The sequence below is a fragment of the Papaver somniferum genome, unplaced genomic scaffold, assembly GCF_003573695.1.
Source record: "Papaver somniferum cultivar HN1 unplaced genomic scaffold, ASM357369v1 unplaced-scaffold_85, whole genome shotgun sequence".
Lineage (NCBI taxonomy): Eukaryota > Viridiplantae > Streptophyta > Magnoliopsida > Ranunculales > Papaveraceae > Papaver > Papaver somniferum.
This window is the reverse complement of record NW_020651526.1, coordinates 738391-760240: the sequence shown is the minus strand read 5'-3', so window position 1 is coordinate 760240 and position 21850 is coordinate 738391. Positions and strand designations below refer to the sequence as shown.

Below are 21850 nucleotides of genomic sequence, written 5' to 3'. Positions count from 1 at the left end.
TCCTTAATGGCTAAGGGAAAAGAATCCCAGAATCGAAACATATATAAGTTAAGAATCTTTCAATTAAGGTTATCAATTTATCTTGGAAGGAAACTTATGGAATTGGTAATGTGCATTTACTAATTATATTTTCCAAGAGATTCAGATTTTTATTTTTGGACAGAGCATTTCCAGGAATTATGAAAACCGAATATGTGCATTTATGAATATCTTGAGAATAATTTCGGTTTTGAAATTCCTTGGTGTCCAAACTTCCTTGTCTATAAATACCGAAGTTTGCCTATACTAGCAAACTAATCCTTCGTAACAATTTGACTTCCTCTTTTGTCATTGTTACTGGTGTAGCCGCCTATCTGAGAGGAGAGTAATCTAATTTGGTGAAATCTCTTATGGCCACTTGTTTTAAAGTCTTTTTGGGATTGAGAATCTCTAGCACGACCCGTTGGTGGGAAACTAGATAATTGCGGTTTATCTTTGTTTTAGATTGATTTGATTGACTAACAGTGGTTGAAAATATGATTGCACCCAGGTTGTTTATGTTTGATAATCTTCTCTTCTGATATAAGATTCACACAAACTAGTTCAGAGTTTCGACAGGGATCTTTAGACTGTTTGTAGATCTAAAGATGATCTTGTGATAATCCATTGTTAACAGACTCCGTTATGTGCGTGATTGATCACAAGAAGATTTAAGTGATTATGTGCAGGTGTTTATTGAAGATCAAAGAAGATTTTAAGACAAAGAAGATATTGAAGATCTGACTTGGGTTTATAGTCTTTGGTGTGCACAATACTTGTTTGGGAAAATAGGATCCCATTGATAATTGGTTTATCCTTGTGGTAGATTTGATTGAGTGATTGAAGTAGATCGGCATAAACACGATTCCTTGTGATTAAATGTGTTGTTGGCTTAATCTTAACTGATTACCTTCGGGTGATTAAACATAAGATAGATCTAGACCTTAAGAAGGAGTTTATGTTAAGATAAACGGAATATCCTTTGTCCGACTCATACCACTTGGTTGAATAGAGTTGTTACCAGACATATTTCTTGTTCATTTACTGTTTGGAATACGAACCAAAGGGATTGTTCCAAGTACGTGACTTAACAAAGGTCGGAGGCGTGGAAATACAGACAGAACTAGGTATACTATGTACTTGGTCTCAACCATACGAAGTTAAGTGTAATTTTGTGTAGCGGCTTCATCCTGAGAGTATTCAATTATGGACTAGGTCCTGGGGTTTTTCTGCATTTGCGGTTTCCTCGTTAACAAAATCTTGTTGTGTCATTTACTTTTATATTTCGCATTATAATTGTTTTATTATAATTAAAGTAAATCACACAAACATTAATATCATATTACTTGATAAGTGAATCCTATTGTGTTTGGTTAAGTCCGAAATTTTTTATCAAGTAACACACTTTGTCGTTTTATTGTATCGATCTCGTATCCATAGACGATCACACAGAGTGTGAAACGATTTGTTGTATTATCTCGATCTCGTATCCGTAGACAATCACTTTCGGAGAAAGGACTTATAGGTAGGAAAAGTTTCGGTTTTAGGTATATTTGGGTACCCTCTCCTTTTCATGATCACATCCATTAGTTGAACAGTTTTGTGCACCCTTCTCACCAACATATCGCTAATAAAGTCCATATCCAAACTCATCATACTACCCAAAAGTTTTACACCCTTAGAAGGTCTACCAATATCCGAGGGGAATACACCATTAGTAATACTTCTGGGATCAAGGAAAGGCCAAAAGACTTTCTTTTTAGTTATATTGAGGTATAACCCCCTACTTGGTCATTCAGTTTCAATAATACGCAAAGCCTTAATTAGCTACCTCTAATGTATCACCAACAATTGTGCCATCATCAACATACCAGGCGTGTAAATCGAGGTTGGAATGAGAATCAATAGTCTTCACTAAGGGGTGAAGTGTCAATTCAAACAACAAGGGACTGAGGGGATCACCTTGTTCCACACCAAGAGCAGATGACAAAATATATTGGGCATAATAAAGCTTAGCCGATTTTAGTAGCAAAATTCTACCAAGCAAGAAATACCTGGACAATGAAGACGGATTTCCTTGATGAGCTGAGATCTGCTCACCATGTTGAAGGAATTAGAAAAGTAAATTAGCAACACTGACATCTTGTCTGAATGGCCTTTCAACTCCAAAACGCGATTTACATCATGTAAAATACTTTCCCCTCCGCAAGGTATACCAACACCGAATTTGTAGTCCCCTAAATAGGAGGTCATGTCCTTACCGACAGCGAAAGCATCCACTTTGGAAACCAATCTACGCCACACCGTACCAACTGCAATGGGCCTAATCCCTCCCCCGGCTTAAGCAAATGTGTCAATGGTGCGCTAGCAATGTATTCGCCTAAGTCACTAGGGAATTTTCCATCCAACCAAAGGTTGACAACCCCAGAAATCGACGAAAGTAAGTCACCTTCCACTGCTGCCGACGAAAGTTATAATAATATTTTTTTAAAACTAATTTTTGAAATATGTCTATTTTCGTCATTAACTACATTAACAACACTTTTAAATACCAGTTTACCAAACAAAATTTACAGTTTGTTAATTGCACTGTGCTTTTTAAATTATAATTTACCAAACGTCATGCCGATTTATTTCCAAACAAACAAAATAGACATATTTTACCCAAATTTGCTGAGTAGATCCTGTAAAATTGATCTATGAGTTCCTATTGTAGTGTACATCACTACAAGTGGTATCAGATTAGGTCTTTCCTTGGCACTCAAATTGGCAGATGGTACTAGATTGAGTAAGTTGGATGAAAATCAGAAGCGATTCACTCAGGAATTACAGGAATTGCGTGAAGAAGTTCAATCACTCCAATCTGTCAAAGGGGATGTGAAAACACTGACGACAAATATGGATAATAAATTTCAACTTCTTCAATCTTCTATGGACAACAAGTTCCAATTGCATTTGATAATCCAGTTTTCTCTTCAGGGTTTAATCATGGTAGTGATGATGGTGAAATACCAGATCCTTCATTCATCCTACATCTTCAGAATTATCCACAGGATAATCATCATCGTCGAATTGTTCACACTACTCAGTTGGGTGAAGGTCAGTTTTCTAATTACAGACCTAAAATTGACTTTCCTCGTTTTGATGGTACCAATCCTAGAGCTTGGATTAGGAAGTGTAATAAATACTTCTTTCTCCATCAAATGAATGATGAACAGAAGGTGCACATGGCTACCCTGTACTTGGATGGAAAAGAAAATATTTGGTTCCAGGATTACCAAACAGGTAAGGGTATTGTGTATTGGGAAGATTAGGTTGGGTCTAATCTAAAAGCAAAATTGGCACCATATGATTGACTAAATCATATGGGTTAGATTTGGCTGCTAGATTAGCCAAAACGTTGCAGAATAGAAAAAAAAAGTGTTGTATTTTTTTTAACACTACTTCTCTCTGAATATACCACAGCGCAGAGAAATCAACTTTTGTTTGTTTGGTTCGGCTCAAATTGTTCTATCTTTTGATCCGACGGTTGAGATGGGTTGCAATGTTCCCTTCAGCTCGACGTGTGGTTCCATTGAGACCAACCTAATACTACTTTTTGTTGTTTCATGTAAGTATCTACTTTTCACTTTTACACTCACCGCATCTAGATGCTAGATTAGAACTGGCATGGGACCTAAAAGATTGTCCTAGCTACCAATCTAGATGCTAGATTAGAATGCCATATGACTTAATCGTAACCTAAAAGACGGCCATGCATACCTTTATAGTGTCGCAGTAAAATTACGAAGTATGTAGAAATTTATTCTTAAGTAGAAAGCTTTTTTGTGTTTAGTAGATAAAATAGCCAAAGAAGCTAGAGCTAACAGGGAACAAGCGCATCCCACTCCAGCAAGTACATTGGTCCTTTATTTTTTTAATAATCTTCCAGGTTGGATCCGGTGGTGTGTACCGAGTGAGAGTGAGGGTGTGCTCTCTTGGTCCGGTGGTTTAAAATAAATCCCACCCTTGTATCTCACTCGAAAAACTCCGTGATATAAATCATTTTCGTAACTGAACACCCGAGTAAACCCCAATGGGTTCACTCTGAAATTGCATGTTAGATCTATGTTTTTGAGGGGGTTAGGTTGATTATTTTGGCATACAACACTTTTCAAGTGAGTATGACCATGAGTCGGTAACAATTATCTCAAATTTACATATGCCATACTTGATAATGTTCAAGTTCTAAATCACTCATTTCAACAACAAGAGGACTTCCATTAGGATACACTATCTTATCCATCTCATCATCGTGTGCTTTTAGGGCAACTCTCGAATATTCCAAAGCCTTTCCATAACCAGGCACATCTTCCATATGTTTCAGATCAGGATACAATATCTTATCCATCTCTTCTGAGAAAACAGGGGGATCCCAAGCATCTTTGGGAGGTAAACATCTATAAGGATTGTTATCTTCACCATCAAGGAACAATAAATCTTCCTCACATCCAACATCAAGGTCATTTTCAACATCTTCTTGAAGTTCACTGCCACGATTAAAGAACAAACTAGTTAATTTGTATTCTTTGGGGCTGTTCTGTAACTATTATTTTAACGGATTGTCAGCTCATAATCCATTATACAGATTATAATGGATTCTATACTTCTTTGGTACCTATTATAATAATTGCTTATTTTAATCATAACTGAAAAACTCCACTATCGATAGACAGAAAAAAGTTGTTTTGAAAATTTATTATAATCGATTATTTTTTCTAAAAAATCTCAAATTGAACTTTTTCTTTTTATTTTCTCTACACTAGCAAGAGAGAGATAAAAAAAACAACAACAAACTAAAAAAATTCTAAATCATTGTTCTTTCATCTCCTTTTTGAGATCTGCATTCTAAGATAATCAATTATTTGAAAAAAAAAGTGTTTGGAAAAAATTATCTTAAAAATGATTATATCTAAATCATTTATCAATTTATGGTTATGTAATCATATATTTTACCAAACAAGGCCTAGTAAACTAACCACCATACTATCACTAATAATATTCATCTGGCCAACTAGGATAGAAAACATAGTAAATGCGAGTGAAAACAATAGTATACCTTTGGGAAGCAAAGAAACCTTCGCTAGGAACTTCAATCCACAATAGCTTCTCACTACTGTTGGCACAAGAACTAAATAATTTAGTTGACTCAATAACAATGATCGTGATACCAATAAAAATAATTAATACCTACCGAGTATGTGGATAAGGAATCCAAATGAAGTCTTTGGGATTCTTTCTACTGTTGCGGATATCGTCAGCACTGCCATTTATAAAAACCAAGAAAACACCAATTCATAACAAGAGCAGCATTTAAGTGTTTAGATTCTATGAGTTCATAAATAGTATGTACCTGACAAGTGGATGTCCTCTTTGTCTATAAACTTCTACATAAAACATAATAAATTCAGTAAGATTCAAAACATATATATATTGGTTCCACAAATTGAAACATTAAATAGTATTACCAACTACATAGTGGACTGGAATCCCTTCATCATTAATAATTGTTGTTTCAATGGATTCAGGAGTAGATTGATCAGTAGGAGGCGAATTGGCTGAATCTGACGAGCACATGTCCCTGTTAGCCATGTACCCATGTAATAATCTGGTGGTGCTGGGTATAATCCCTAAGATCTTCAAACGTCTGTGGAATTCTTTCTGCAAGTTCTTATCCAGTTTCCTTGAAGAAATACAAAAGATGCACAATAAGAAACCAATAATGCTAGAAGATATAGGGAATGCAATAACTGATAGAAATCGGAGTACATATATAATATCAAACCTAGCAATCAATAATTCTAGTACTTACGCATAGGCAGGTCCTCTGTAATAGATATTTTCTTCATCTGGAGCGTTTTCGTACTTGATACAGAAACTGTCTATCGAAAAGTCATCTGGATAAGCAATGACACCGTACTCCAAAGTAGTCCCCAGAAGATTCGTACGAGATACAACTAGGCGAATGCTGGATTGTGGATCACTTACACTATCCTTGTATTCATCACCTCCTTCAACAGTAGAGGAACGACCCGCAGGCATGTGAACTATGACTTTGATATCATCACCCCGGTATTCTCTAGTCAACGTTACCGTTTGCTTTCCTGGTTTATCTTCAATTTTGAAGGGAAAATCACTTGGTGTCTGCACAACACCTAACAAACACATAAGACATCGCATTTGATCATCTCCGTGCTGTATACAGATCTTGATTACAGCTTAATAACTATTGCAAAGCAGTTCTGGTGTTCAACACTCACTTTAACTCTATATGAGGAGATATAATTGGAGTTTCACATCTACTGGTGTAGGCTACACAGGAAAGCTTAACACTAGGACATCACAAGAGTATCTCTGATAAATCAAACTAGATACATCTAAGGCTGCTTGATTTGGGCACAGTAAGGATGGAAAAATAAATTGCAGACAGTAGGTGGAAAAATTGGAATGAGTAGATGTTCAAATTATGTGTGTTTGTTGGACCCTAAACATCAATCGATAGAATCGAGCAGAAAAATTAAGGAAAGAACATACCTTGTGAAGAAGATCTTCAGATTTCACCTGAGCACGTATGATTTGATCGGAACTGGATGGTCCCTTATTATTCTCAGAGAGAGAAGAGAACAACTTAAGATTTAGAGGTCGATCTTGTTTATAAATTAGACTATGGCTTATGTTGTTCTTCAATTGCGGGTTGCTGAAGATGGATGAAGAACTGCTGTAATTTCTAAGAGGCGTCTTCCTCGTATATGCCAGTAACACTGGGGTTAAAGATGAAGCATCTTTCATGATGATTCTCGCCATTCTAATAATTAATTTGCAGCAACAGAAGAAATCTCCGTCCACGGGTTACGGGGGAGTTTGATTTTGAGAAGAGAATTTAGGGATTTGGTTTTTGAAGAGAATTTCTACTTGCTCAACGTATGGATCTGGATCTCCTTTGTTGAGTTCGTCAGGCCCAATGAAATTTCATTTAATGGATACGGTTATTAGGACCACTTTATATTTGGGTCGAACTTAACAAGAGCTCATCTTTTTATGGATACGGTGTGGCAAGGGTTAATTTATTATAAAAACAAGTTTTACCCTCAAATATTGTACATTTTTGTGGAGTAATAATTAGGTAAACCAAGAGAAAAGAGAAAGGGGAACTTTTAATTGATAAAAGAGGAAGAAGACATAATACATAGGTATAATATTCTTTATATACATAAGAGGAGAAAGCCCTAGTTATCTAATGGACCGCACATCCATGGGCCGTAGGCCCTATAACACTCCCCCTTGTGCGGTTCAAAAGTGGAACTCCAAATGTGTTGCCTCATTAAAACCTTGACAAGGAAAATCCGATGGGACAAAACCTTGAAGAAGGGAAAAGAGTACAACGTGTTGAGTCCTAGTAAAGTTGCTCCATAAAGCTGACCACTTCTCTTGTTGCTTCAGAAATTCCTAGAATAGAAAAACCCTGTGGGAAAAGAAAACATTAATCGAGAAATTATAATTTTGGGTCGTCTCATTTACTTAGTCCAATACTTTTTACGTGTTTTTCAAATAAGGACTTAGAAAGTGACTTAGTAAATAAGTCTGTCACATTCTCACCAGGCGGTACTTTGCTGACTTTAATATTTAAGAGACATTGTTGTTGCTGATTGTAAAAGAACTTTGGTGAAATATGTTTCGTATTATCACCCTTGATATATCCTTGCTTCATCTGTTCAATACAAGCTGCATTATCTTCATAAATGCATGTCGCCTCTTTAGTGGTAGAATTCAAACCACTTTTCCCTCGAATATGTGTAATGATATACTTTAACCATATACACTCACGAAATGCCTCATGTAAGGAAATGATCTCTGAGTGGTTCGTGGAGGTAGCCACAAGAGTTTACTTGGTCGATCGCCAGGATATTGCTGTGTTTCCTATGGTAAATATATAACGGTTTGGGATCGAGCTTTATGTGGGTCTGAAAGGTACCCAGCATCAGCAAAACCAACCAAAACATTATTTGGGGTTTCAGTGTAGGGAGTTGTCTTAGCATTCCTCCTTTTGTCCTCATAGGGATAAAATAAACCCATGTCAATGGTTCCTTTAAGGTATCTAAATACATTCTTTATACCATTCCAATGACGCTACGTTGGCGCAGAGCTATATCTAGCTAACAAGTTCACTGAGAATGAAATGTCTGGTCGAGTACATTGTGCTAAGTACAATAATGCGCCTATTGCACTTAGTTAAGGAGTTTCAGCTCCTAATACTTCTTCGTCATCTTGCTTAGGACGAAATGGATCCTTATTCACATCTAAGCTTCGACCGATCATGGGAGTGCTAGCGGGGTGCACCGTGTCCATATTAAATTGCCTGAGTATCTTATGGACATATGTAGACTGGTGGATTAATATTCCAGAGGTTCGGTGTTCTAGTTCAATTCCTAGACAAAACCGAGTTTTCCCGAGATCTTTAATCTCAAACTCAGATTTCAGATAGCTAGTGGTTTCTCTCATTTCATCAAGAGTGCCTATTATGTTCATATCATCAACATAAGCAACTATAATTGCAAATCCGTTGGTGATAACTCCACCTATGCTTCTTGCATTGTTTGACGAGTGTGTGGATCACCACGTAAGCACGAGAGACCAACCTTTACAAAGTGCATTATCTCTTTCTTCACGGCATCCGTTGGTGCTTCAAGGCACTCGTCTAAGATGTCTTTCAGCATTGTATTTTTTACCAGACCATTCGAAGTTGAAGACGACGTTTGAAGGAGCTCAAGAGAGAGTAGTGTGATAATCTCAGATGGGTGTCTACCGTGTAGTACTTCCAGCAGAAGTACTCCAAAGCTATAAACATCACATTTCTCGGTTACCTTCATTGTATAGGCAAGTTCTGTAACAACAATTCGTTAGTAACGGAAGAAAATACGAAATTAATGTGAAACTTATTCACATTCAAAATCCTAGTAGAAATCAGTAAATATTAAATCTGGCATAGGAATTGTACCTGGAGCAACATATCCGTATGTGCCTGCAACTGATGTCCAATTGGATGAGTCTGGCTTCAAAATCCTTGCGGTACCAAAATCGGAAACACGAGCTTCATATTCGAAATCCAATAAGACATTGTTGCTAGATATGTCCCTATGAACTATTGCTGGAATGCAATCATGGTGCATGTAAGCAAGCGCGTCAGCTGTTCCCTTGATGAATCTTAGCCTCTTTATCCAATCGAACTCTACCGCCTGTTCCGCATCGCATAAAATCTTTTTCAAACTCCCCCTCTCTACAAACTCATAAATCAAGAATGAGATTTGTCGCTCTATGCTGGAGCAGAAACCAAAGAGTTTTACAATGTTCTTATGCCGGATTTCAGTCAATGCTTGAACTTCGCTTTCAAAAGATTTAAGATCAAGTGTTTCGGAATCTTCATCTGACGAGTGAAGCTTCTTCACAGCAACAACCTGACCTGTCGATAGCTTCGCCTTGAAGACGCTCCCATATCCTCCCGCCCCAATGCAATATTTGGTATCAAAGTTTTCCGTTGCTTCAATTATTTCTTCAAACACCAGCTTCCCATCATAATTCTCTACCGAGAATATGTTTCTTTTTGTGTTTACAGTTGTTGGTTGATCTGCCTGCTCGAGATTTCTTATGACTAATCTTTTTCGCAAGCAAAAATAGATAGCAAAAAATGTGAACAAAAGAAACAAGGAACCAAACAGAGGAACTAGAATCATCACAACAAGTCTTGGTTTGGCTTTATTTCTTCTGTTGATAACGGACGATTTACATGGCTTAAAACCTCCAAAGTGATTACCACATAAGCAACTGTTGTTCTTCAATGCATTGAAGGGAGCATCATTAAAGGCCTTGATGTTTGGAATAGGACCAATCAATTCATTGTATGAAATATCGACACTGGTCAAGCTAAGCATTTCAACAAATGAAGAAGGAATCGGACCTGAAAGCTTGTTGTGGGACAAATTTAGTTTTTCCAGTTTGTTTAGTTTTCCAAAATCTGATGGTATTTCTCCACTCAACTCATTATGACTGAGATCCAATTCGATTTGTAACGAAATCAAATTTCCAATCCCAACTGGAATGCTTCCGTTCAAACGGTTTCTACCCAAATCCAATTCGAGCAAATTTGAACATTCTCCAAGTTGTTTGGGTATTGGTCCAGTAAGCTGATTCCCGAATAGATAGAGGTATTGCAGGGTGGGTAACATTCCATCGCTCAAATTGCATAAACAGGTGGGGATATCACCATTGAGATTGTTTGTATGCATAATAAATTGAACAAGAGATCTTAGTCTTCCAATGTCACGAGGAATGGCACCAGAGAGTTGATTTTGGTGAAGGTCCAAAACATTAAGGTTCCTAAGATTGCATATAGAAGAAGGGATTGGACCAGTGAGAAAGTTTGCCGACAAATCTAAGTCTGTAATAGAACTTAGTTCTCCGATTTCTTGAGGAATGGTTCCAGAAAGTTGAGAGGCCTAATCTTTTTAGGTTCCTAATATTACATAAAGAAGTAGGGATTGGACCAACCAGATTGTTTGTAGACAATACAAGTTTGGTAAGAGATGTTAATCTTCCGATTTCCCGAGGAATTCGACCAGATAATTTATTTTCAACAAGGTGCAGAATGCTTAGGATGCTAAGGTTACATATCGAAGTAGGGATTTGACCAACCAGATTGTTTATAGACAATTCAAGGCCAGCAAGAGATGTTAATCTTCCGATTTCCCAAGGAATTTGACCAGAAAGTTTATTTATATGAAGGTCTAGAGTTTCTAGGTTGTTGAGGTTACATATAGAAGTAGGGATTGGACCAACCAGATTGTTTGTAGACAATACAAGGTCTGTAAGAGACGTTAACTTTCCGATTTCTTGAGGAATGGTACCAGATAGTTGATTTTGAAAAAGATACAAAAATTTTAAGTTGCGAAGGTTACATATCGAAGTAGGGATTGGACCAACCAGATTGTTTGTAGACAATTCAAGTTTGGTAAGAGATGTTAATCTTCGGATTTCGGGAGGAATGTGACCAGATAGTTTATTTTCAAACAGATACAGGTTGTTTAGGTTGCTCATATTACATAAAGATACGGGGATTAGACCTGTAAGATTGTTTGTGGACAATGAAAAATCAGTAAGGGACCTTAACTTTCCGATATCCTGAGGGATGTCTCCAGAAAGTTGGTTTCGGTAAAGGTATAAAAAGTGTAGTTTGCTCAGATTAGATATAGAAGTAGGGATTGAGCCACTAATTTGATTTCCAGAAATGTCTAACAAACTCAGACTTGTGAGAAATCTAATTTCTTCTGGAATATGTTCAGAAAATATATTCATAGAAAGATTAAGGTAGGTAAGTTTTGTAAGGTTACCAATCTGAGATGGGATGGACCCGAAGAGTTGGTTGTCGCTCAAATCAAGATGAACGCAGTGGGCGAAAGATGATAAGTTTAAATTCTGAAGCGTACCTTGTAAATTTGAACTAGTCAAATTCAATACAGTGACACTTCCTTGATTGTTACAAGAGAGACCGCGCCATTTACATGGATTTGTTGTATTGGCAGTGGAACTTCTCCTCCAAGAACGGAGGAAAGACTGAGTTTGGTTACCAAGGGTTGACTTCCATTTCAAAAGAGACTCTATTTCTTCTCCTACTGGATTCAAGTGTTTTCGATGAATTAATGAAGACGATGAATCAAAAGAAAAAACACCAACATTGTACAGTGAAACCAAAAACAAAACCAATATTAGTTGTAACAATATTTTTGGAAATTGAAAGACAAATGGAAGATGAATCAAGTCTTCTAAGGGGGTGTACTATATATATAACAACATAGTTATGATTGGATCTTATCTTGGTTTGTGGTTGTCCATACACACGGAGTCTGGATAATCCTATAAAAATCTTTACAAAGTTTGTTTTAGACTTCACCTTTTTGTACGTCATTTGCTGGAAAACTGGGTTGCACGGACGCTCCATTTCTTGAGCAGTATCCGCATCCGATTCGCGTCGGACACTGGACGCGTGTGGGACGCTGACACGATGCGTGTCCGATACACTAATTTGCGCATCCTACGCGCGTCTGGTTTGGACGCACCGATGACGCGTGTCCAACGCATTTTTTTTTTCATTTTCATTTAAACTTCTTCCTTTATTTTTACTGTTATTAACCAAATAAAGAAAGACATCGTTTAGATCAACAATTTAGGTTATTATTAGGGTTTTGTAATTGGAAATGACGTTACGTATACCCTTAGTGGGGCATGTGTTTTTTAAGAATACATTTTGATTGTGCCATGTGTTTAATAGTGACTGATTGTTTGACATTCGACGTGTATAAACAAACGATATCTTATTTTCTTTTGAAATTTATAACATGTAGCACCATTTTCTAATTTTTAGGATCGGCATATAAATAATATATAAATAAAATATGTATATACGTGTCCGTGTCCTAGTTTTTTGAGAATTTTGTAGTGTCCGCGTCCGCGTCGTGTCCGCGTCTGTGCAACCCAGCTGGAAAATGACCATTCGGAAAACCATATAGTCACAAATTTTAAAATGACAAGACCAGTAGAGGTCCAAGTTGTTTCACAAAATTGGTTAAAAAGGTCAAAATCAATAATTCCTGGGTGGAAAGGATATTTAGATTTTGATACTGTTTAAATGGACAAAAATTAAAAAATAGTCAGGATGTAAACAGTTATATCCTACCCATTTTCAAATATTTTTTTTATTTTTAATTTACATCAGGATGCATCCAGTTTCATCATTGCTATTTTTTAAGTTTAAGTCAGGATGAATCCTGTTTCATCCTGGCTATTTTTTTGGTGTCCATTTCACCATATTTTGAAAATATTTGGACAAATGATCCATTTTCCGTGGGATCGTATTCTATGGTTACGATTCTATCAGATATGTCTTTTTCATTTCTTCGAAAATCTATTTTACGGTATAGACGCTTATGACCTCCCCCTCTATGCCTTGCGGTAATGTTCTTTTACATGTTACCCCACCTTACCAAAATTTTTGGCCCCACCACTGATGACGGCCGACAGGGTTTACTTATATTGTTGTCTGGTGAAAGACTTCATTTGGAGTCAACTTAAAAACTATCGGCAATACTACAGTTACCATGTCTTGTGGATGAGTGTAACTAGGATCTTATCATAACTTACTTATGCTTGTCCACAAGCAGGATATTTAGCATACATCAAAACTTTCAAACTTCCACGCAAGTGGCGGAACCAAGAATCATGGGAAGGGGTGTAAAAAATTGTTATGAGTGCAATCAAAAGTTTTAGGGGTGCAAAAATACAAAAACAGACTTGTTCGTAAAGAAAAGAAAAAAATTTCTTATAAGGCATAAAATGGGCTTTGGAGCCAGCTAGACAGAGGTGCAAGTATACACCTTTGCAATAGATTGGCTCCGCCCCTGCTTCCGCAGTTTGTACGTTGGTTGAAAAAGATATGCGTGAAAGTGACCATTTAAGAATCTGATCTCTGATTGCCAACTTTTGCTTTCTAAGTTATTTTTTTCCCCGGAATATAAGGATGTTCATGGTACTCAAAACTGTATGTCAGAGAAGTGTGCTAATATTGCAACTCAATGCTGCGAACCTTAGCCTCCTAGTTTGGTAGTTGGAAAACTATCTTATGTAAGCAGTCCTCCTGTTTACAGTTCGTTTTTAACTTCGAAAGAGAAAGTGATTAGTATTTTGTATATGATATAATTTACTTCCATTCAGAGCTCAAATGACAACAGAGAAGTAAACAACCATACATAAGTTTTTAACCGCAAATTCCCGCTGCAAATTCTTCCACGACATATAAAGAAGAATTTGAAATCTACAAAGATCACAAGCTAAAAACGGTTTCAGGTACCTCAAAACTTTTTGACTTACAACCACTTACAGCAGATGCCTATTCAACCTTTTCTTTTTTTCTACAAGAGTGCACTAGATGCTAGATAAATATGCCAATTCAATATGAAACTTTGATCCCTAGATTCTTGTCCAATAGCTAAAGTAGGAAGCTTACTTAGCTAGGGTGCAGCAGAACTTTAGTTGATTGTTCGGAATTCTGTGCAGTTTGACTTACATTAACAGGGGAAATCTGTGGTATTTATTCATGCTAACCATGGTAGTGGATTTGGTTATCAATTGAGACCTGGAATTTGGGTTTAAAGCATATAATGTCTGCCTCAAAATGAGGATGATCCACATGAATGCTAGAAAAATGAGAGTGACAATTGGTAATCTGCGATTTTCATGCTTCAAAGTTCAATGGAACCTGCGTATGTTCAATGTTCATTGTGTAACATTGATCGAATATGAATCGTCTAAAATCATCGCTCTTACTTTGTCCGTTCTTCATTATCAACAATGTATATTGTGTTTTCTTATTATTCTGTTTTTTTCGCAGGTATCACTTGAGTTGGTTTGTAATCGTGTCTGTTTACAAATACTAGGAAAAGAACATAAAAAAATCTACAGCCATTCCAATTCTAAAAAGCTAAGCTATGGCTTCTGTCAAAAAATTCTCTCTCATTGTTTTCATCGGTTTTATTTTGGTTTCCACATTTGCCAGTGCCGGTAAAGTAACTAATGGTTGGGTTTTTTTTTAGCTTGTATTTCATCTTATATTCTGTTTATTATTAGCATAATTTGATTGTGTGTTTATTTATACATGGGTTTTAAGAATATTTATATTTATGTGAATGCAGATGTATCCCCGCCACATGATTGTCATGTGCTGAATCTAAAATGCAAGGATACGCAGGAGTGTGTTGCTCCATGCCGGGATCAATATTCTGCACCTGGTAGCTGTTTTCTTTTACCACCACCATTTGGAGGACTGCGCCATTGCTGCTGCGAATTTAATTTGGCGGAGTTGAGGAACTAGTTCGAGTTGGAATAGGTTTGATTTTATCTATTTTCATTAATATGTATGATAACATAAGAGCTTCATGGTCAACTAAGCTTATAACGGTTTTGCTGTCCTACCACAGTAAGAGACTGCATCTCAGCTCTGTCTTGTCCTAGCTTTGCTCTTCTCTTCTTCATGTCTACAAGATTAACTCAATTTTGTTGGAAAAAAAATGGGTTTCACAAAGGATGAATGACACAGAGAAAAAATTGTTGCACTCCAAAACTTTCAAGGCTTGTATAAATTTCTTTTAGACAAATATTTCTACCCTCCCAATAACAATTGGCGATTACAACAGGTATGCGAAATATTGCCTTCAGGATACAATGAAAGCCCTGCAACGAAAACTGAATTCAAGGTTTGTACCCCTTGATTCAATCAAGAACACACAATGAGATTTCTGATTTCTGATGATGCTTTTTGAAACAGAGAAAACAGATTGATTTTTCTTATATGTTAAACGAAACTGGGAGAAGCTATTTATAAAGGGTTTTGCACCTGTTGGGAATAGGTTTTTTTTTTTATTCGCCAACAGGTTTCTATTCACGAAACGTCAGGTTCCTTCATCAACAGACATCAATGGTGTCTTTTAGATTCGAAATTTTCGAACAGGCTTTTATCGGCCAAATAAAACCTTCAGTTCAAAAAATTCTTCCGGAGGCGTTGCCCCCTTGAAACCCCCACCAGGTCGACCACAGCCTGGGGGGCGATGCCCCCTAGGACCCCCTTTGGTTAGCGGCGTTGAAAATATTCCAACAAATTTCAAGGGTTTTGTTTAAATTTTCAGGTGTTTCACTGCTATGGGAAAAGCAATCTGCTCTCTATATTTAACATGAAATACGGTCCAACAAACAACATCTCATATTGCTTGTATATCTGTATGTACAATCCCATAAAGCCATTAGACTTGCCTGGCTAGCTAGGCAGATACAACCACATTCACTACAACAAAACATGGTTTTTACAATGGAAAATATCGTCGAAAATATTTTATTTTGCGTCACAAAATTATTTTTGTGACGTTTTTTTGCTGTCAGTCAATGCGTTATAAAAGAAGGTGTTGCAAATAATCCGACCGACGCCAAAAGCGTCACTTATGCCGAGGGTTTTTTGTAGCATACTTTTCTATCACAAAATCAATTTATGCGTCAGAAAAGTCTATTTTTCCATTTATTGATAAATTACTCATTTTTGTCATAAAAATTAAACTTTTATTATTTTATTATTTTTTAATTAATATGACATTTTATTTTTATGATAATGCATTACGGAGAATTCTGAAAATTTACAATTTGTTGTTCTTAATTAACAAATCTTCGATAAAAAATTCTGAATAATCAATAGTTATCAAAGGTCATGAGCAGACACTGTATGCTGAACATAGATCAGAAAATGATGATATAATTTCCAGTTAACAAAAAATAGAATTTAAACATACAAACAAAGCAATTGACTTTGTACATAGTACATTTCCGTCGGAAAAAATAATTGTACAAGGAATACCAAATACATACAAACTTTGTTGAACTAAATATTTATACATTCTAAATCTGGTGATTTCTTCATAATTAAAGCGTATTAGCTTTGGACAACCGAATTCTTGATCTCATCCTCACAGTTGTTGTTGCTTAGAAGAATCTGGAATCGGTTCTAATTGTGGCTCTTCGACAATCATACTCAAATAACTTGTCTCTTCTCTCCAAAGAAGATTAAGATCTTTTGCTTACCAGTAAAATAAACTCCACCTACAGACAGTAGAAAAAACAAAAACGAAAATCCCATAAAACAAATAATGATTTCGATTGATCTAAAGTAACAGATAGATGGATCACCTACTTCTTCTTCTTTTTTGAAGCATAAGGAACACCTACTTTAACATCAATTAAATATTTAACTTCTTACTCATGAGAGTATTTTTTATGTTTAATCCTCTTGTCTAATGCTCGTAGTGACGGCTGATTTTGATTAAATGTAGGTCTAGAAGAAGAAAAACCAGAAGAAAGAAGAAAAAAGAAGAAGATGATAAGCCAATATTAGGGTTAATTACTCTAAATATATGGAAAGAGAAATATCTTTCCTAAACAAATATATAGAAACAAATATTTGTGGGCTGGATTTTTGTTAACCAAAAATTAAAAAACGTGACTTTGAAAAGTTTCCTTGGCAAGTTAAGACGGTTACACGTAGGTGAATAGTTAGTTTTTCTTTTCCTTTAAGCATGGTGATTAGTTAATGATTTTAAGAAAGGATATCCCGGTGAATTAAAAGGTTACACCTCCTTTAAAACGGTTATAGTAAAAAATAATAGTTTAATTTAATATTTATTTTATCAGTACTTTATTTTATTTTTCACATTTAATAACGTTGAAAAAAGTACTTATTTATTTTTAAATTTTTTATTAACACGAATACTATTTCCTACACCTATACGAGAGCCACAAATTAATATATTAACATTATCATTGTACTCAGCTAACCCTATATATGTGCGATACAAGAAATATCACAAATGCATAATATTTATAACACATTTATGGGTTTTGAGAATATAATGTCACGAACATTGTTGTTTGTTGTAGTGATTTAATATGTATCGTCCGGGATATGCTGTTGGGCATAATTTTGTCGGAAAAAAACAGTAGTTAGACCGGGTCTAGTGGGAATTCCCGACCACTTTCCAAACACCTTTACACCTCAGCCTGGGAAAGGCCTGACTCTTGCGGTTTGTGCCAGAGAAATCCAGGGACGGTTAATGCTTAGCCGCTCTAAGCAAAACAAACTTTTTCCAAAGTTGCAATTGATTTGAAGGTGTTTTAACAACTCAATCTCTAAAGGTAAACCATTTTAACCTTAAACCCTAGTTTTCATTTTCCTTTTCAATTAAGATTAATTTTGTAAGATTGATAGGTTATTAACACTAATTGAATGCCACACCTATTAGGTACTGTTTTGTGTTTGTTTAAAAATTTCTAAAATTATCTTTCAATTGATTATAAGAAATATAAGAAATATGCATAATTTGATAGGCATGTTTATACTCTCTACGTATGTGTTTTAAAATGCTTTCAAATGATATGAAGTTTACGAACATCCGTGGTGTAGTTTGAGAGATAAATCATTTCAAAATTTCACTATTTATTATGCATAAGGGTATAATTGTAACTTGTCTTAAAAATTGTGCAAACTTGAACTAGGTCACTTAAGAGTGGGACGGAAGGAGTATTTATGATAGACGCATTTATGTGTCTAATATAGCTCATTTGTATATATTGTTAGTACTCGATATTGTACTTATTCGGTTATTTTATGTATTTGTAGGTGTTTTTGGAAGAATAAAGCTTTTGCGGCGAAATTGGCTAAAAAATGGTTTTTGCGCCCGTGGGAGAAAATTACTATACGGACTCTCATTTTGGATAAGGGGTAACCTAATTACTAAGGGGTGACCCATTTCCAGGCATCTGCTAAAGGGAGACCGGAACTGGATAGGGGGAGGTCATCTTCAAAGTTTCAAAACTGGATTTTGGCGGGAAAAAAGGCAGCAGCGTCAACAGTTTTGGATCAAGGATTTGAACGACCTAGCAGGCGATTCAATGGGCAAATTTGGTACCCACGGACTCTACAAGACATAAGGGACCTGTTAGAAGCGATTAGACCCATCTAATTGGGCTGGATAAGTCAGAAAATCCACACAAAGTCAAGACAGTGCACACGGTCCCTGTTTAAGGTTTTGAATTGGTTTGAAAGATTTGGGAGAGATTCTTGCGTGGGATATACTTCAAAACAGTTGAGTTCAAGTCATAGAAGATTTTTGGAGCAATAGAATAGCTAACAGACGCATACAAAGATCGACAGATGGAATTATTGTTAAAACTGCACGTGAAGAATAAGAGATTTATTCTCGAATTTGATCGAGTTTCTAGTGAATCTGAAGGCTATATATAGTTGGGTTTTTGTCATAGAAGGGTTAGAAAACCCTGAGGAGAGAATTAGGAGAGAGTTCAGAGCCGAAACGAAGAACAGAAATCATACCTGCTGCTGCTCGAGGAGGAAGACGAAGAAGGAAGAACGGACTCGCAGAGTCAGTCGTTTTTCCACAGTGCTTACAGCGAAATCAAACTGTCGTTTCTCTACAGCATATCATTATTATCGTATATAAACAGCATCATCTGTTTTGTAACAGCGACGCTGTAACACTTCTACAGCGTTGCGAATTTCTGTTTCATCTTATTTCTTCAATAAAAACACATATTCAGCCATGAGTGATTATTTTGTGTGTGTTTTTACCATGAAGAGCTAAACCCATTAGCCAAGGCGACGGAGGAAGCCATTGTTCCACATTAATTGGTATAATTCTAATTTTATTATTTATTTGCAATATTATTATTTGATTATTTGCATGGGATTGAATTGAAATATTAGTTCTTATTGAATAGTTGTGAATTAATTTGATGAAGCATGCTGGGTTTTAAATACTTTTGATGTTTTATACTCTTTGATTACAACTATTACTTCAAGAATATACTTGAGGAAAATATTAGAATTATTTTTAAAGATAAAATTGCATGAATATTATTTAGAGTTTACTATTTATTTGGTCAATGGTGGAATCCTAGTCTTGGTATTTTTCTCCAAAACTTTGAATTATTTTATTTAGTTGTCTGTTTAATTTAAATCTATAAAAATTGTTTTCTTCACAAGTCTGAAAAAACCCAGTTTTTACCACTACTACAATCACTATTTGAAAACCAACAATTTAACATGATAAATTTTGGATAGTTATTGATGAACATGGTTGATTGGTTAGTTACTGATGAACATGGTTGATTTGTAGTGATATTTGATTTTAAATAATCCTAATGATATTGCATGTCTTGTAATTTGGATATACATAATTCATAGAAATGTGGGAATCCAAATTTGTTAGTAAAATATGGTTTTGAGTATGAAGTTAATTTTTTCCTCCAAGAGCTTTACATTTGTTAGATGATTTTCAATCAATGATTTTCATAGGTTCATATTTGTTTGTTTGGTGCATTTAGATAATGATATGGAGTACCCGACGGACAAAAAATGAACAATAAAAGGTAGAGATGGCCATATATCCGGTATTGATGCACCAAAGATGAAAATGGGGACTAGTTGGGGCAAAATTGAGGATTATTATGATATCGTTATATGGAATAATCCAAGCGCACTTCACGTACTTGATAATTGTGGGTTTTCCAAGATATTTTCCTTTAATTTTAAGAATTCAAATTTGCAACTCACAAATGCTCTAGTAGCTAGATGGTGGAATACAAGCAAGACTTTCCATTTCCCGGGCTTTGAAATAGGATTGATACCTTTAGACTTTGTAATGTTAACTGGAATTCCTATATGTCAAGGTGAGCCTATAACTTACTCGAGGAAGTTACCCAGAGAATATTATGAAAGTTTAGATGATTTTTACTTTAGCGGTGTGAGAAGAAGAGGAACAGAGAAGGGAGAGGGTAGAATAAGAAAAATAAAACTTTCTTTCTTTTTTACCTCTTTCCTAAATATTTATCCAAAGGAAAGCAGAAAATACGTGCTGCTAGAAGAGGAAGAAAGTGCTAACATGTGTGAAAGTTACGCGAAATTACGGAAGCATGTCGAGTAAGACAGAGAAAACAAAAAGACTGGACAGACACAAAGCATTGACCAAGAGTTCTCGCATTATTCAACTTATAGAAGAACAACGCGAGAAGATGCAAAATGTAGGGGAGAAATATCTCACAAGACAATCCATAGCTTCGCTCAAGCTAAAACAACCTTGAGCATGAGGAAGAAGAAAATTAGACGAAGAGTGATTACGCTATAATGAGGAAGAAGCCCAAAGAGCAATCACACGATAGGTATAACGCAATATTCATCAAAAGGAACATGAAGCAACAGCGCGAGAGACATTGAAATCTCCCGAAAGCCTGGCGAATAAGACAAACTGAATAAGATCAGCTAGCATAGATTTTGCATGTGATCCTAAATTGCCTTCTACTGATGTATTTTCCTATATAAGGATTCAAATGTTAAAGAGATAGAGAGGCGGGTTGAGAAAGAATTCAGTCAAGTAAGAGAGCTAAGAAACACTTCCAGAGAAAAGAGAAAGAAGCCATTAGAGCTTAGCATTACACCAAATGTCTTTGTGATCATTGTAAGAAAATCATTTATTCAACATAAAGTGTTTGAAAAGATCAAATTAGTGTCAAAGTGATGCATAATATCATTAATGTTTGTTGATTTCCATGACTCAGACTTTGTGTTATTATCATCTCAACCGGTGTAGTTGTGGGATTTTCAGCAACTACAAAATAAGTAATGGTTGGTAGTTTTTTTTATACATATTTTTTATTATGTGGATTCTTAATTAGCTTGTATTTCATCTTATATTCTGTTTATTATTTTGATTCAACTCTTAAAAAATATATCAGTATAATTTGATTGTGTTTTTATTTATACATGAGTTTTAAGAATATTTATATTTATGATGTATCCCCGCCACATGATTGTCATGTGATGAATCTAAAATGCAAGGATACGCAGGAGTGTGTTGCTCCATGTCGGGATACATGCAAGGATACGCAGGAGCTGTTTTCTTTTACCACCATCATTTAGAGGACTACGTCATTGCTTCCGTGAAATTAATTCTGCAAAGTTGAGGAACTAGTTCGAGTTGGAATAGGTTTGATTTTATCAGTTTTCATTAAGATATATGATAGTATAAGAGCTTTATGGTTATTTTATGATTTACAGAGACTTAGTTTCGAGAGGAGGAGGAGAGAGAATCACTTTCTTTGAAGAGGCGACTCAACCATCAACGGAATGGACAGTGGTGCAGCG

General features: G+C 35.8%; 2 protein-coding genes across 2 annotated transcripts; both read right to left on the bottom strand.

Annotated features, from left to right (window-relative positions):
• Nucleotides 1-4213: 4213 nt before the first annotated feature.
• LOC113346011 lies at nucleotides 4214-6861 on the bottom strand. The gene is made up of 7 exons (XM_026589631.1): nucleotides 6592-6861; nucleotides 5870-6201; nucleotides 5526-5740; nucleotides 5411-5444; nucleotides 5252-5320; nucleotides 5117-5173; nucleotides 4214-4547 (listed from the first exon to the last, which is right to left on the bottom strand). The coding sequence occupies exons 1-7, from the start codon at nucleotides 6859-6861 to the stop codon at nucleotides 4214-4216; spliced, it is 1311 nt and encodes a 436-aa protein (XP_026445416.1).
• Nucleotides 6862-8116: 1255 nt separating this feature from the next.
• LOC113346020 (MDIS1-interacting receptor like kinase 2-like) lies at nucleotides 8117-11835 on the bottom strand. Its single transcript, XM_026589636.1, has 2 exons — nucleotides 9053-11835; nucleotides 8117-8938 (listed from the first exon to the last, which is right to left on the bottom strand). The coding sequence occupies exons 1-2, from the start codon at nucleotides 10335-10337 to the stop codon at nucleotides 8634-8636; spliced, it is 1590 nt and encodes a 529-aa protein (XP_026445421.1). The 5' UTR covers nucleotides 10338-11835; the 3' UTR covers nucleotides 8117-8633.
• Between the last annotated feature and the right edge of the window lie 10015 nt (nucleotides 11836-21850).

Bases quoted from the DNA above. Each gene is read 5' to 3' on its own strand.
- LOC113346011 (XM_026589631.1), bottom strand. From the start codon at position 6,861: ATGGCGAGAATCATCATGAAAGATGCTTCATCTTTAACCCCAGTGTTA. The intron at 6,202-6,591 runs GTATGTTCTTTC...GGTGTTGTGCAG, and splicing joins CTGAAGATCTTCTTCACAAG to ACACCAAGTGATTTTCCCTT. The intron at 5,741-5,869 runs GTAAGTACTAGA...TATTTCTTCAAG, and splicing joins TACAGAGGACCTGCCTATGC to GAAACTGGATAAGAACTTGC.
- LOC113346020 (XM_026589636.1), bottom strand. From the start codon at position 10,337: ATGCATACAAACAATCTCAATGGTGATATCCCCACCTGTTTATGCAAT. The intron at 8,939-9,052 runs GTACAATTCCTA...TTGTTGTTACAG, and splicing joins ATACGGATATGTTGCTCCAG to AACTTGCCTATACAATGAAG.